Source organism: Colius striatus, chromosome 4 (genome assembly GCF_028858725.1).
Source record: "Colius striatus isolate bColStr4 chromosome 4, bColStr4.1.hap1, whole genome shotgun sequence".
NCBI classification, from domain to species: domain Eukaryota; kingdom Metazoa; phylum Chordata; class Aves; order Coliiformes; family Coliidae; genus Colius; species Colius striatus.
In genome coordinates this window covers 71,386,983-71,403,968 of record NC_084762.1, presented here as the reverse complement: position 1 = coordinate 71,403,968, position 16,986 = coordinate 71,386,983, and the positions used below count along the sequence as shown (strand labels likewise).

Sequence of the window (16,986 nt, the reverse complement as noted above, 5' to 3'; positions counted from 1 at the left end):
CTTAGTAACACTCTCCTAATTAACAGTAAATGGGAGACCTGCTGTGAATAACTGCTGATATCCAGAAAGCAATAAAAAAAAATCATTCTCTTCTTCAGTCATAAGAATCATAGGTTGGAAGAGGCTGGAAGGGGGCTCCAGAGGCCATCTGGTCCAGCCCTGCTCAAGCTGGGCCATGTACAGCCAGTTGCCCAGGACCATGTCCAGATGGCTTTTGAACATTCCCAAGGACAGAGACTCCACAATCTCTCTGGGCAGCCTGTGCCACAGCTTGATCACCCTCAGTAAAGAACTGTTTCCTGATGTTCAGAACAGTGTTTGGGTTTGTGCCCATTGCCTCTGTCCTGTCACTGGCCATCACTGGAAAGAGCCTGCCTCTGTCCTCTTTGCAGCTTCCCTTCAGGTATTTATACACAGTGATGAAGTGCTCCTCAGCCTTCTCTTTGGCAGGCTAAACCAGTCCCAGCTCTCAGCCTTTCCTCATATGCATGAGTTTCTCTGTTGTTCTCTGTTGTTCATCATCTCTGTTTTTCTTTGTTGGACTCTCTACTGTGTCCATGTCTCTTGCAATGAGTAGGCCAGCAAAGGACACAGGACTCTAGATGTAGCCTCACCAGAGCTGAGTAGAGGGGCAGGATCACCTCCCTTGACCTGCCAGCAACACCTTCTCTAATGTAGCCCAGAACACCATTTACCTTCTTTGCTGCAAGGGCACATTGTTAGCTCATGTTCAACTTGGTGTCCACCCCAGATCCATTTCTTTCCAGCTGGGTAGCCTTCAGCAAAAAAACCTGCAGAACTGTGCCTCTCCAAGTGAAGGACTTTGTACTTTTCCTTGTTGAACTTCACAAAGTTCCTGTCAGCTCATTTCCCTGTGGCCTTGTTAAGCCCAACCATAATGGAGAGATCCATACAGCTATGTGACAGCACCAACACAGCTACAATGCCAGAACGAGACCATATAGCTTTTCCTGCCCTTTACTATTGTCATGGTTTAGCAAGGAGCAGCTTTTGCTTGGTAACAGGAGGAGCAGGTTGCAGTGAAGACCCGGTAAAGAGTTTTTGGACTCTCCCCCGTCTCCTGGGTTCACACCCACCTCCGGCCCGGCTGGGCCAATCTGGCGCCTCTGCCATCACTATTTAGGGATGGGAATTTGAAGGGTTTGGGAGGAGGTGTAAGAATGATACAAGATGGAGGCGACCATGTGGACTCCACAGTCAGAGAAGGAGGAAGGAAGGAGGAGCACCAGACCAGAGACCCCTCTGCAAGCCGTGGTGAGAATGCAGCTGTACCCCTGCAACCCATGCAGGGCAATGGCAGGACTGAGAGCCACCAGCAGCTCCGGGTGAGTGCGCCCAGACGGGCGAGAGACTATGTGAGGAGGCAGCCATGGCACAAGCCATGCTGGAGAGCCTGTGTGCTGCAGAGCAGCCCCACACGAGAGGCAGAGAGGAGCTGCAGCCTTTGGAATGAACACACATCGAAGCAGCCTGTGCAGGGCTGTGGTGTGTGTGAGGTACCCCATGGAGGAGCAGGGAGGACTGGCATGGAGCCCACCTGTCCTGAGGAGAGACAAAGGGCAGAAGCTATCAGGAATAGACAGAAACCCCCATTCCCTGCCCCCCTGAGCCGTTCAGGGTAGAGGAGATAAAGACACCGGGATCAGGGCTCTGAGCCCGGGGAGGAGTGGGGAGAAGGTGGTCTTAAAGGGCTGGTTGCGCTCTTCATCATTGTACCGCTCTGTGTTGCTTTGTGTTGGTTATGTTTTGGGGTTTTATGGTTATGTTTTAATTGGTGGTGGATTAAATTATTTTCTATTTTCTTTCTCAAGCCGAGTAGCCTGGTCGTTTTTTTTCTGGGACCATAAGCGGCAATTAGGCCCTTCCTGCCCTTTGGCAATTCTCAGGTCTTTGGTACTTGAGGCTAATCGTGGTCTTTTGTTTCCTGATGGGCCTAAACCACAACTATATATGATTGCTTCCTTTAATTTTTTTCCTGCTCAATATCTGGTCAAAGTATTCATCTCATGTGACAAATCAGGGAAGTGGTATCAGGAATTGAGGAACTCACTTAAGCCTGAAGGAGGCCATAGCCCCTTTTCCTTACTTCCATTGGTGGGGAACATAGAAGGCAGTTATTTTCCACCCTGTATTCTCAGAACCAAAGTCACATTTACTGAAACATGCAGACATTTCTACAAGGTTTAGAAATACATCCCTTGTACAGTTTAGAGCCTCATGACACAGCTTGGCTTCTCTGAAGCAGCTTGCTTAGATTTCTTTTCTAAAATCAGCCTGATAGGTTTTTTTCCATTCTCAGATACAGAGAGCAGCACTGTAACTGTATGAACAAGGCACTTACTCAGTATTGTGTATATCAATGGTGTGAAAAAGTTCATGCAGTTCCTCTCCACTCAGAACTCCATCAGCAAAGTAAGCTTTGAATTCATCAAAGGACAGTTTTCCATCATCTGAAACAATGAAGATATGGAAAGTGCCTTAGTTTCATTTATGGTTTTGCTTTTTTAAGTCATGCAGTAGAAAAGGAAACTATTAAAAGCCTCTAGCTCATCAGATTAAATGTAGAAACTTTACATATTTGATCAAGACACACAAAGAACATGATGCGAAATGCTTTGTCTTTCTTATCAGAGTTCTGAGTTTGCCTGCTAACTCTGTTATTGTTCCTCCTTATCTTTCAAGAAAAGATAGTTTGTTGTCTACTGACAAACACATCAATACAGTTCTATCTTTGCCCTGATCCCATTCACTGTGGCTCTCCTTGTTCTGTTGCATACTTCGCCTACTTGCCCCCTGAATGTGTCCCCACCTCTGCATAGAACATCAGTGACCTTCTGAGACTGAGCGGAGCACAGAAATTCAAGTGAAATGCAGAAGCAAACATTTGTTGATGGGACATGTTACTTCAATAAAAGTTTTTTTACCTGTCTAGAGCTTCTATTTCCCTTTCCTCTTCCTTCTCTTTGTTCCCTCTGCTCTCTGCCTCCCACACAGGCGGCTGAGCCTCAAATGCAAAATTTAGTAGCAGCACGGATCTGACCCTGGCTCTTCTCTCTAGCTAAGAACATGAATCAATACACTGCACTGGTTTGCAGCATTGTGATTCTCTCTTTAATGAAATATGTCTTTCTCAAAAAGCTCTATGCTTGGTATGAAATAACAAAATACATTTTAATAAAAATTTATTTTCATGGAATAGAAAGCCAGCTTTGTGTCCTCTTCCACAGGAAAGAATTTCAACTTATTTTCTTGGTCAGCATAGAAATAATACATTTCTATGTGCCAGCGTGTAGTTCATCTGGAGACTATGCCAAATATAGGAATGAGAAAACTGGTTTGGACACATATCAGAAGTCTTTCAAAATCTCCAGATAGAGTTTGAATTGACCATTTAATACACAGTGAACCTCAACTATGAAGAAACTGTCAATTTTCTAAGCATCTGCTGTTGTTATTTGTTTAGGACAAATAAAACCTCACATCGCCACATGCATGGATCCTGATCATCATCAATAACATGTCCATGTAGTTAGGAAGTGTCTGCAGGACTAATGGGACTCAGGGAGAGGAAGCATCATGTGATAATATTTAGAAGAATAGTAATGAGAGGTACATTCATTTAAGAAGAGAAAGTCCTTATTACAGTCTCCACTGCATTATTTAGTGGAATCTGTTTAATCTGTTTCTTAAGTTAGCTTTAATTACAGCAAGCCCTTGACTACACAGGCAAAATCCTTGAGATGCAATGCGCTAGATCAATTCATCTGGTATTTTCAGGATGCTACCACTTGATGCTGAGGCTCTATCCTCTTCTTGTCAGATTAAAATATGCACAACCATCAATGCTTTCTAAAGGATATTCCAGTAACTACTACATTGAAGAAGGGGCCATACTTGCATCTCATCACATCTCTGCATCTCTGATAACCCCAGAGAAACTGCTGTACTGCAGACTATTTTACTCTTGGGGTTGGGTTTGGTTTTGGTTTTGATTATTGACATCAGAAGTGGACAAAATGTGCCGTAACTTGGACAGCCTTGTCCCATTCATTGGGTGGCCACGGCTGCAGTGGCAGAAGTGGCAGACTTAGGATACTGTTTGTTTTGGAAAATAGGACTCTGGGACATATGGGCTGGACTTTGCTAACTATGGTCTCAAAATGATCATTTAAACAACATATGATAATCAGCACAACTAATTTTATAGTGGGGAAGAAACTATCATGAAGGCAGCATTTGACTCCTGTAACTACATGCTGTGCTACAGCATGTAGACTTGAAGAATAGAGATGAGGGTTCCTTCACTCTTTTACTTGCTATTATTTCATACTTTCTTTCACTTGAATATTTGGCTTCAAACACGTAATCTTCGAGAGGTTTCAAAATTGTACAAATTAAATGCCTGTTTCAAGAACAATGTTTTGAAATGTTTAATATGAAAAGACAGATTGTAGCTGGAGATAATGATCATTGCGATCAAAATAAAATGTCAAGATATACAAGAGCTAAAAACCAAGATGGCACGATACTGTGTTGAAGGTTGGCAATTTTCTTTGACAGAGCTGCCATGATTAACTAATTGAGAATCTAAACATATCTGCCATTTGGCACTAGTTACAGAGAAGAAATATCAAATATTGAGGGTGTTGAAATGAGCTTCTTTTCACAGCTATTCTTTCTTTGGTTCATTGAGACACAATCAATTGCTTAATCAAAGTGCCTCTGCAGCTTTAGCCTTTGCTGGGGACTGATTTCCATGCAAGTTATACTCAAAAAACTAGTGATTTTTGGCAATTTTCCTTGAGATAAACATATTATGAATTTACTTATACAACAAGCTGGATATGACACAAATCCTGAAACATCTATTTATCTCTTTTCTTCAGGATAACTGACATTACATCAACCCATAAAATCAGTGATCTGCCAACAGCCAGATTGGACACTTTAGCTATTTTCTTTACATTTTATCATCCAAGAGCAGACATTAGCTTTTGCTTCATTTCTATTTATTCTCAATAATGTTTTGAATGCTGCTGACATGGACTGACACACACCTCTGATCTTGTTGCTGACAAAACCCAAGGAGGTTGGAACCTGTTAAGTTGCTTACAGATTTTATACAGTTATTTTTACTCAAAAAAAGCTCTGATTCTTCGGTGCATTTCTCTGATTTTGTATGACTGTAAATATTTCGTTAGTGCAGCTAGGGACTTGGCTGCTGATGGCCCAGGCCACCGCTATGCTTCCTTAGTTCTCAGATGAAGCTCAGACCCAACTGCTAATAAGTGTTCCTTGTGCTGTTTAATTGAAAGCACGTTTGCCCAGCCAGATTTGGGGCTTTTTAAGTGTCAAGAATGGCCTTCAAGACTGCATTGTGTATCCTGAGCACTGCCTCCCTGAGGCACACTTCACTGCCCTCAAAGCGCCCAGATAAATACTGTCTGGTTCAAGTGATTTAGAGCAGCTAAGCAGAAAGCTCTGTTAGAGATGCTTCAATCCTTGCCACTGGCAAATGACAGGGAATGGATGATTCATGAAAGAAAAAATTCTCTGAAGTCATGCATCCCTTAGACAAATCAACCTTCGGCAGTGTCTGCTTTGGCAACGTCATCACAAAGAAGCTGTTTTTCAAGCCCTGCTTGCTTTTGTGTATCTTCACTGATGTCTTTCAAAAACAGGGTTTCTTCAAAAACAGGCACAGTTGCCCATCGTTCTTGGAGCCAAAACACTCCTGACTGGCAGACAGAAATATAAACAATAAAATGAATCTTCCCACTTGCAGGTTTAGACATATATTTACAGAGTGTTTTAGGGGAGTCTTCCTTATAATTGCATTCTTACATCTATACCAGTAAAATTCCCCTCTCTATTGAATAGATGTTTTTATGTGTAAAACAAGCCCAAGAGAATATCTTCCCCCCATCCAGTCTGCTCCAGAAACACTAGTAATCGCCAGGGCACATTTTGGCACATTAAGACTACAGTAGTCTTAATGCCTGATGAAAGAAATTAACATGGATGCCCTCTTTTTGAGCTGAAAGATGACTTAAGTGTGTGAAAAGATGACAAGCAACTAATGAAGAAAAACATGTATAGATTTGGGGTCTACATGCCTGAAGATGATAGCAAATGGTGAGTCTGCAGTCAGTGAAGGAAGCTACAGTGCTGCAGAGGAGCAGGATGTCTCACAGAAATGCCAGCAAATTCTGGAGGGCAACAAAACAGCATCCACTCCACACATTTCAGGCTTCTTGTTAGGACTGTAAGCCTTTCTTAGTAGTTAAGCATGTCTGATTGCCTTATATAGGACCACCAAAGCAATCTTACCAGATCAGGAGTCACATCAGATGGAGTTCATATGGCTGAATGGTAATGCTAGTACTCATGGCAACTGGAAGAGCTATGTGGAACAGCTTAGGTCAATTGGAGTGAAAACCCATGGGACCAAAGCTCATCCTGGGGTTCACATTGGCAGGATGGAAAGCACAGCCCATGGCACTGTCCTGTCCAAGCCCACCTCCAGGATGGTGACATGAACACTGCCAAGGTAGTTGGGTTATTTAGGGTCTACAGCTCTACAAACATAATCCTCTGCCCTTGTAGGGCAAAAAATAGCAAAGGGAAAAGAGACGGCCACAAGCTGAACCATAAATAGAAAAATTCTCTGTGGCAGAAAGTATTTGTTCCTCAGGTACAGCAAGGACTAGGAAATGCCAGTGTTCAAAATGATGCAGTCACTTTTGTCATAGGAAAGGCAATGGCCAAAACCACAGCCCTGTCTGGGCCCTCACAGCTGTCAATGGGAGCCAACTTCCCAAATCCCTCATGGGAGCTGTGATAGCCCCTTCTGCCATTTTGGAATCTCTCTTTGAAGATCTTAAAGCTTTATAGTGCCTCACTCAGGCCACAGATGCTCACACAGCTGAAGCAAACACAGTGGGAAGGCAGTGTGAGCACAGGCCCTACTCTCAGCATCCCGGGACCTGCTGTTGGTAAGAGTTCATACCTGCTGCAAAAGGTTTGGATTGGAGCACTTAAAGGACAAAAGATCATAGAATCATAGAATGGTAGGGGTTGGAAGGGACCTTTAGAGATATTGTCCTATACACAGTGAATACAAGGGGGTGGGGAAGGACATGTAACAACAGATACGAATGAACAGAACCAGATGCAAAAAGCTAAAAAAAAAAAGGATTTCTTATCCCACTGGAATCAGATCAAGGAAGAGCTGCCAAAAGAATAAATGTCAGTGTGCCAAAGACTATGTTGATAATATCCACTATGTCCCAGGCATAAGGGATTGAATAAGAAAAAGCACAGACATATGCTGAAGCTTTAAAGATTCTGGGAAAATGCACTAAGCTCTCATTGACTCCAGTCTGTATCGAGTGCTGATATAAATAGAAATAATGACTTTGAGACATTATTCCAGCTGTTTTGCTAGAAAAGCTTAGTACTGGCAACCAAGTGGTCCCAAGGGGTCTAGACTAACAGGGTGAGGGTTTAGGTTTAAAAGTAGACATTTTGTCTTTTTAGAAATCAAAATGTTTGGAACCTGAGCAATCTGGAGTGCAGAGTCTAGCCCTGTTGCACCTGAAGGACCCAGGGTGGTGGGATAGGCAATCCGAACCACAGGCAGAGCCTGGGCTCAGAAACAGGAGCCAGGATGGTCTCTGCAGTGGATCCAGATGGTCATGAAGCAGAACAGCACCACGGTGGCAGTCCCTGGAGGCTGTGCTACATGGGTTTTGCCTTAGAAATCCATTTTACCAGTATTGATTAAATAACTGGGGATCTCAAATCAGCGAAACTGCAATTCAGAGAATTTCTGTGCTCTGGCTCCCATTCAAAACGTATGTTCTGTAATGTCATCCAGTAAATACATAACTCAAGTGTGGATGAAATGATGTTAAGACTCGTCTCTTTTGAGTATCGTGGCACAAAGAGTTTCCCCAAGGGATTCCTGCACATGGCTGTTTCTCTCAAGGAAGGGCACACAAGCTGGGTCACTCAATCATGCTGTGACATATCTGACCAGCCCATGTTTATGAAGGGGACAGTCCATGCACTGCTGCAGCCACCACTGCATAGCACTGCTGAGGGCAATCTATGTGCTACCTGAAGACTTCACGAGATACCAAGACATTGCAGACCCAGATTAAGAGATACTGGCTGAGGAAAAAACAAATGATGAAATCACGGATCTGGCATTCCTTGCTTTGGTGTAACGCTAAAACCTTTATTGAAAAAGTTTAATCCCATAAGCGACGATCTTCAGAGAGTCCCCAGGCCAATGCTGATGCTTCATATCAGGGTGATTCATGAGATCTCCTTCCTGAGGTGCTTCCTCTGCCTCTCCAAGGCATATTCACCCAGTCCTTTGGGAGAATTAAACTATCACTCTGGGCTACAAACTAGAGACACAGAAGTCACTCTCTGAGGACTTCTGTCCTGAGGCAGTTATCACCCTGTCAGAGCTCACCTGGAGACACATGAGCAGATGCAGCTGGTAGAAGACTTGCCTGCAAAATCAGTGTTTGTTCTCCAATGGCACTGTCAGTAAATAATGAACATGAAAACACCTATTTTGATCTTCACAAAGCTGACTATAGAGTGGATGTTGTGAGATTTCCACTTGATTGTACCTTCATGCAGGTACAACTTGGTGCCTTTTTGGTTATCCTGTGGAAATCTTGTCTGGTGACTCAAATGTGTATGCTCTGTGAATCAGGTCACTGACATCAGTGGAAGCTATAGGATGTTACTGCTGCACTCTACTGCCTTATTTTAAATGGTCCTTCATTGATGCATTTTTTTCTCTGGATAATGTTCACATGGTTTTAGAGCTGGTCTGAAACCCTTAGACTGCTGCAATTAAAAGCAATTTTACTGTTCCTGGAGGGTTGTGTGTTTTCCACAGGGCACTGGAGGACTCTTCCTATATAACTTCATCTTCATCAGAAAGCTCTGGCAGTGTGGTTTGGATGAGTGGATGGGGAGGTGGATTGAGAGTTGGCTGAATGAGAGCCCAGAGGGTGGTGATTAATGGCACAGAATCAAGTTGGAGGCCTGTGGCCAGTGGAGTTCCACAGGGATCGGTTCTGGGGACAGTTTTGTTCATCAATGACCTGGATGAGGGGACAAAGTGTTCCCTCAGCAAGTTGGCTGATGACACCAAACTGTGAGGACTGATTCCCCAGAAGGCTGTGCTGCCATTCAGCAGGATCTCAACCAGCTTGAGAGTTGGGCAGAGAGGAACCTCATGAGGTTCAACAAGGGTAAGTGCAGAGTCCTGCATCTGGGAAGGAACAACTCCATCCACCAGTAAAGGCTGGGGATTGACCTGCTGGCGAGCAGCTCTGCAGAGAGAGACCTGGGAGTCCTGATTGATAATAAACTGAACATAAGGCAGCAATGTGCCCTCGTGGCCAAGAAGGCCAATGGCATCCTGGGATGCCTCAAGAAGAGTGTGGCCAGCAGGCTGAGGGAGGTTCTGCTCCCCCTCTACTCTGCCCTGGTGAGGCCTCATCTGGAGTCCTGTGTCCAGATCTGGGCTCCTCAGCTCAAGAGGGAGAGAGAACTTCTGGAGAGTCCAGCACAAGATGATCAGGGGACTGGAATATTTTTCATATGAGGAAAGGCTGCAGGAACTGGGGCTGTTTAGTCTGGAGAAGAGGAGACTGAGGGGAGATCTTATTAATATTTACAAATAGCTAAAGGGTGGGTGTCAGGAGGTTAGAACATCCCTTTTTTCTATTGTATCTAGCAACAGGACAAGGGGTAATGGGATGAAGCTGGAACACAAAAAGCTCTATTTAAACATAAGGAAAAACTGTTTTACTGTGAGTGTGATGGAGTCCTGGCACAGGCTGCCCAGAGGGGTTGTGGAGTCTCCTTCCTTGGAGGTCTTCAAGACCCATCTGGACATGTTCCTATGTGACCTGATCTAGGTGAACCTGCTTCTGCACGGGGGTGGGACTAGATGATCTCTAAAGATCCTTTCCAACCCCTACCATTCTATGATTCTGTGATTCTATATAACTTCTCAGGTTGAAGACAGGTGAGAATTTATCGTTCATATTAACACGCTCTTCAGTTTTAGAAGTCTACATTTAGAAATGTGATGTCCCTATCATGGACATCAAGACACCTGATAGAATCAAATTAGTCTCATCTGACTGTATCTTTCATTTTACCGATTCTAGTTCAATGCAATTATAAAACCTACACTTTTGGGGGGGTGAAAAACAACTCAGCTTTCACTGAAGGCTTGTTTGAAATATCAAAGAAAAAAAATGAAATCAAGCATAAATATGCCGATTCTGGCATTAACAGTATTTTGTTTTGTTGCTGGGTTTTTGATATTCAGGTTAGTCCATCTCTGGAGCTTCAGTCTTGCTTTGTTTAGTCAATGTTTTGAATTCCCCACATTTGGTCCTGACTGCCTGTAGCATAGTTTACTGTGCTCCTTAGAGTTACAGGGTTTTTTTCTTTTTAAAATTTTGTATCTTTGGAAAGTCTTTGCTTCTATAGCAGATATTTCCTGTGGTGTTTTCAAATATAAAGCTTCTCTTAGGAGCTTTAAGGATGTTTGAGATATAGTTTATACTTGGTGCTTTTTCATCATCAATATACAGCCTTTCTTCTCTAAACCTGTCATATTAGAGCTGCCCTTTTCATTTAACTGCTGCTTAGAGCTGATCAAAGCATTTGGAGGAAGAAGCTGTAAGTTTGGAACAAGGCCGTAATCAAATACCAGTTCTAAACTTGTAGAGGCACAAAAGATAGCTGAGAGAGAGGTCCTCCTTCAGGAGGACATGGCTGGGGGCTCACTCTCTCCTCCCTCCAGGTTTCACTGGATGGCTATTTCCACACTGGAAAGTGGAGTTTAAATGCCCAGGCATGACATGTTCCAAGAGCAGGAGAGCAAGCTCCTGCCTTAAAGAGTAGTTACTGTGATGGCACAAGTGCTCAGCAGTCAAGTCAGGCAAGTATGCCACTAGGCTCAGCCATTCATTTCTACCTTCACAGGAGAACAGACCTGAAGCATCCAGGCTCCTCTCGGTGAAAAGCTGGAGACGATAAAGTAGAATGGTAAGAACTGCCCTCTTCTCCTCATCTCCCACAGGAAAGTGGGAAGAGAAACAATACCCACCATGATGCAAATGAGGGCAGGCCACTGCTCTCCAGTTTTTTTGTCGTACTCCTTGACCCTGGCCAGTGTTGACCCGTCAGTGTTGAAGCACCTTCCTTCAACTGAAAGAAGGTTTACTCTTGCAAGATTGAGAGTTGCATTTTCAGTAGATTATTACTTTTTTCGTCTCAGTTTTGACAGATTGTTTGTGATTGGATTTCTTCAATGCAGTCATATTTGAATTTCCATTTCTGTGCTAACAGGAGGGAACTATAGCATAAGGCTGTTCTAAAAGGGCATGTGTCAAAGATGCATGGTCAGGGGAAGCCGCAGGGTGAATTTTACCAACAACCTGTATTGTTTCACTTGATTGCAAATAACTGCAAGGCCTGTGGGGTGTCCCACATCCCTCAGTATATTAGAAAAGAAACACCTCATGCAGACAAGCAGGAGGGTAAGCATGTATATGTGCTGCAGTCACATGTCTGTAGGGCAACCACTGTTGCCTGTGAGATGAGGCAGGTAAAAAATTATCTTGATTAGGAAAGACTACATTTGGCAGTTCCAGCTTTTCATATTTCTTGTCTCTGCTGGCTAAGGGCAAGATATTACTTTTTGAGATTAACTTTGATTTTGGATTAAATACCAAAAGGAATGAAATTGCAGAATCACAGAATGACAGGGATTGAAAGGGACCTCTAGAGATTACCCAGTCCTATGCCTTCCTAAAGCAGGTTCATCTCAATCAGGTTGCACAGGAACGCATCCAGGCGGGTTCTGAAAACCTTCAGAGAAGGAGACTCCACAGCCTCCCTGAGCAGTCTGTGCCATGTCTCCTTCACCCTCACAGGAAAGAAATTTCTCCTCACGTTTCAGTGGAAATTCCTGTGTTCCAGCTTTTGCCTGTTAACCCTTGTCCTGTCACTATTCACTACAGAAAAAAAGACTTGCCATATCCTCTCAACACTTATCCATTAGGCATTTGTAAGTGTTGATAAGGTTTCCCCTCAGTCTTCTCCAGGCTAAACAGCCTGAGGTCTTGCAGCCTTTCATCATAAAAGAGATGCTCCAATTCCCTTATAATCTTGGTAGACCTCTGCTGGACTACCAGAATGATAGTTCTCTATCATTCCTGAACTGGGGAGCACAGAACTGGACACAGGACTCCAGATGTGGCCTTGCTAGGGCAGAGTAGAGGGGAAGCAGAACCTCCCTCAACCAACACTCTTCTTGATGCATCCCAGGATGCCATTGGCCTTCTTGGCCATGAGGGCACATTGCTGGCTCATGTTCAGTTTATTATCAACCAGGACTCCAGGTCTCTCTCTGCAGAGCTGCTCGCCAGCAGGTCAATCCCCAGCCTGTACTGGTGCATGGGGTTGTTCCTCCTGAGTTGCAAGACTGTGCACTTGTCCTTGTTGAACCTCATGAGATTCCTCTCTGCCCAACCCAAGGAAGAGCAGAGGGACCCGCCAGGAGCTGGCAGCTCTGGTGAGGCAGGCAGACATGCCAGGAGGCAGTGCCAAGGCAACCACAGGGGATTTAAACACAGTGTAACCATTAATAAAATAAGAACTTACCTTTTAGTTGGAATTTTTCAAAATTAGCTTTCCTTTGAATGTATGGAGTTTTGTAAAGTAAACCTGACCAAAACTTCATTTTGACATGCAAAGTTGAAACTTCTCCTTTCCAAAAAGGTCACTGTGCAACATCTCACCTTTATGAAATTGCTTTTTTTCCCTCAGGGTCTTCTTTTGTCAATATTATGAACCATCTATTTCTTAGAAATGAGATATTCTTTCCATACACCTTGTTCTCCCTCTAAGAAAATCACAAGACCTTTTCAGTTATGGGAGGAGTGTGGGTCTGCTCCATGCAGAGCGGAGTTGCTCAACCATGACAGAGGACTATAGATAGAGTTTAAGAAGCTGATCCTCTTGTGGAAGCTGTGCAACACTGATATTTCCAGGAACAGGAGGGTAAGAGAATGATATATGTACCTGTGCTGGCAAAGAAAGAAGCTACCACCCTGAAAGACATATTTGTATGGCTTTTTTCAAACAGGAGAATGCCAGTTTGATAAAGGAGTTCCCCAATTAAACCCAGCTGTCCTAAGTCATTGTACAGCAATCCAGTAGCAATTTTTGGCTCTTTAGATCTCATTTTATATTGTCTTTGCAAGAATAGTTGTTTTTCCTTATTGTGGAAAGCTAACCTGAAGTGTCATAGTGCCTAAATTCATAGTAAGGAAGCAGTCTCCTGCAATACTCCTTTTTTTATCAGCTCAATACATTTTTTTAGGAGTATATTTTTCTTGCTGTCAAGCACATATCTAGTAAGGTTTTTGATTACATATTTTGGGGGTTATTTTAATCTCATAGAGGGAATGAATATGGCAGCTCTGAGCGAGTCCTATTAAATGTGCATGGGACAACTTAATAGGACCTTTTCACGAACACTAACATAGTATTTGTTACCGTAAGCCAATACTTGGTTTCCTGTTAGCACAGAAGGGTGACACTTACAGTGTAAGTATCCTAGACATTTACAAGAGCTAATAATCTCTGTTGACAGCAATGTAAATATGTTAGGTAAGCGTCCACATATCCAACCACCTCTCTGAGAAGGCGTTTAACCTTAAATATCCTCACTATTAATGTTGCACAAACCTGTGCACTGCTATGTTAGCAAAGTGGAAGATTGATGGTTGAGGAAACACAATGAAGCACATAAGGGCTCAAGCCATTTCAAGCTCATGGACTTAACAGAACTGAAGAGACTGAATTTAGCCACTTTTCTCCCAATAGTGTATTGTAAAGCCTCTCTATATAGGTACAAATGCCAGTGACCAGTCTCTGAGGCTGATGTGGTTTTGTGTTGTTGGAACAAGCACGTTTGTCACTGGTCATGTGAGTTGTTTCTCCTATTTTAATAGCAAAGTATCAATGATAAACTGTGGGGTAACCTCACTGAGGCCTGTAGATCTTCCTGACTGAAGTGCTGTGGATCCGCCAAGGTTGGGACAGAGCGTGAGCTCCAAGTTATGTCCCAGGGCAATGCCATGAAGCTGCTGGGGCTCTTTTTGGCTCCAGGACGATAGCAAGTACTGCTCTGCACCATGTGCTCTGACTCTTACTAACCTTCAGGCTAGACACATAAGGACCTATTCCAGACCACAGGACGTGGTCTGTGGGGGACACCAGCAGAGCTTGGCCATGGCTGGCATGCAGCTAAATTGGAAAGGCCCTGCTGAAGTGGAAAGTCTTTCTTCTCCTCTACATCACAGCCCCTGCCTTGGGATTCAACTTGCCCTTGCAAGCCACAGGCAAGCTGACCAAGGGAGATAACTAAAGCACTGTGAAAAACTTTCACAGTGGTGAATTCTGTAGCTCCTGAACTCTCTGAGGGAGCCTGCTATGGTCTTGTGGGACGTGCTAGTTGCTGCATGTGAGCTGGGTGAGGAATAGCAACCACAAGTAAGCTGTGGAGTGGGACTGCTCTCTCAGAAACACTAAGGAGTTATCCAACAGGCTCAGTTATAATGTCAAACTATATGGCAGCCCCTTACTGTCCAACACTTCTTCCATGAAAGTTAGAACCTCTGATTTTCTCAATGGTATCACTTTGCCTTCAGATATCTGAGAGTACATTTTATCAAACCTGCACAATAGCTGTGTTCTGAGGGCTGGCTGTGAATTACTTGTAAGGGTTAAACCTGTCTGAGCTGTGGGTTAGACACAGATCCTCGTGTGTTATGCTTTCAGGAAAAGATCCAAGTCTGGCCCACGCTTCTGCAAGAAGCTGCACCTCCTCTCTTCCTATACTTCGGTATTACAGTGCTAAATAACTGTGAACTTTTATTTCCTTCTTGTCCTGTAAGATCTGATTATCCAAGTTACCTATACATAATATTACGGTAACTGCAGACCTATTGAAGCTCTTTATAGCCTCAAACATACAAATCTCACACTCTGTGTGATGCAAGGAAGTAGCAGGGGCTTCATTTCTCTGCTGGGTCTGTGGCACAGACACAGCAATGTAATGTCCAAAATTGTGCAGCAATTCTGAGATGGGAAATGGAGTTAAAGTCGGGTTCAAGATCGTGACTATGTATATGAGCACTTGTGGTCCTTACAGTAAGGACCTTTCTCTGCTGTTGCCAAAATAGAAGCATTTGTGAAGCCTTACACCACTCCAACCTACTGAATTTAAGTTAGAGAAAAAATATATGCAGGAGGAAAATCAGTAAGTAGCATAAGGGCAAAACTTGCAACTACAAACACAATAAAAAACTCATTACTTTTGTAGTATAAATATATGAGGTGAATTCAAGGTTTTATTCTGCCTACTGACATATTGAACAAATACAAAACTACAGAATGTAGGAAACAAGACTAATTGCTGGATATAGCCTATAGTGTTTACAAAAAACTAGTAAGAGCTACTAAAAAGTATTTCAAACCTATTTGTGAACACAGTGTCACTCAGAAAACACCCACATGCGCCCAAAGTGCAAGTCAAAAACACACATGCCAAATTGTGAAAGCACGGGATCTGCCCTTAAAGAACTTGTAGGGAGGATCAGTGCCCAACAACATATACTGCATGAAACCTGTAGAAAACATAAAATGACATGAGGGATGGCTGGTTTTTCCATTAGAATGTTTAAAGCATGACTTAAAATGCTCAATCAACAATGGATTTTTTTCTTTCCAAAGGGAAGTGGGAAGACATGTGACTGGTCTTACCATTCTTGTCTGCTCTTCTTAATATCTAAACAAAAAGAGAGAAAGAACGGAATCACTCTTTATTTAATGGGTAAATATTACACAATGCTGTATTTAGTGGGCATTTATAGTTTGAACTCTACATCATTTTTTCACAAGGCTGAATAAAATGTCTCCATTCTTCCCTCAGCATATTGCTTTCTTTAACTCCTCCTGTGCTCTATGCACTGAAAACCAAGACCATACTGAGAACCAGTTTTATTTTCCAGTTTGTGCATGGCTTATAAGGAAAATGTTCAGCCACAAAACTTGACATTGTATGTCTACCATGATACTGGATTCAGGGTTAAGAGGAGTGGTTTAAGGAAGTAAAGCAAGGATGACAGGTGGGAGGATGTGCTGAGCGTCTGAGATGGTGAGAAAGACTCAGGGTTTGCGTGGATGGAGGAAGCAAAGGAGTAAGCCAGGAGAGGAGACATGTGGCATGAAGGGATCAGGCAGGGTGTAGGAGGCTGCGAGATCAGATGTATGGGAGCTAATTTGAGGATTGCTCTGATAACAAATAGAAACCAGATACAGAAGAAAGGGGAGAAGGAGAGGACAGAAGATTTTAAGCTGGGAAGGCAAGGGCAGTGCAAGGGTGCCTGCTGCAGATCCTTCTCTGCAATGTGTCTGCTGTGAAAACTACGTGTGATCCAGCTCACTCTCCTGGTGTGCAGGTCTGCCTGTTCTCCCCATAGTAAATGGCACCTGCTAGAGAAGCTATTTAAATACGCAGGCAAGAACCTCGAACTCCTCATGCAAAGTCTGAGAAGATGATCCTGGGGAGTGCACCCTGCCAGGAGAGGTGTTACAGCCCTCCAGGCCCAGCCCTGCCATTGGCAGGGACACACACACCAACCCATTGGGGCTGTATGCTGTATGCAAGGACACTGGTGACTTCTCACTGCCAGGGACAGGCCAGTGTGCCCACCTGCCCCTGCTGCAGCCCCACCACAAGAGTCCACACTTTGAAGAAGCATTCAGGGATAGGGAGCACAAGCAACAGAGGGCTTCTGGTCCAGTTTCTTTGCTCCCTGCTCTCCAGACAAGGTGATTTTG

The 16,986-nt window shown here is 43.6% G+C and overlaps 1 protein-coding gene across 1 annotated transcript in view; it reads right to left on the bottom strand.

The window, feature by feature from the left end:
* Positions 1 to 14,278, bottom strand: part of NECAB1 (N-terminal EF-hand calcium binding protein 1) — a 60,936-nt gene extending 46,658 nt beyond the window's left edge. Inside the window, exons 1-3 of the mRNA XM_061995886.1 lie at positions 14,129 to 14,278; positions 5,606 to 5,759; positions 2,363 to 2,471 (exon numbers count right to left, since the gene is read on the bottom strand). Of these exons, the coding sequence (XP_061851870.1) occupies positions 2,363 to 2,471; positions 5,606 to 5,759; positions 14,129 to 14,278 (413 nt within the window). The remainder of the gene's footprint in view (positions 1 to 2,362; positions 2,472 to 5,605; positions 5,760 to 14,128) is intronic.
* Between the last annotated feature and the right edge of the window lie 2,708 nt (positions 14,279 to 16,986).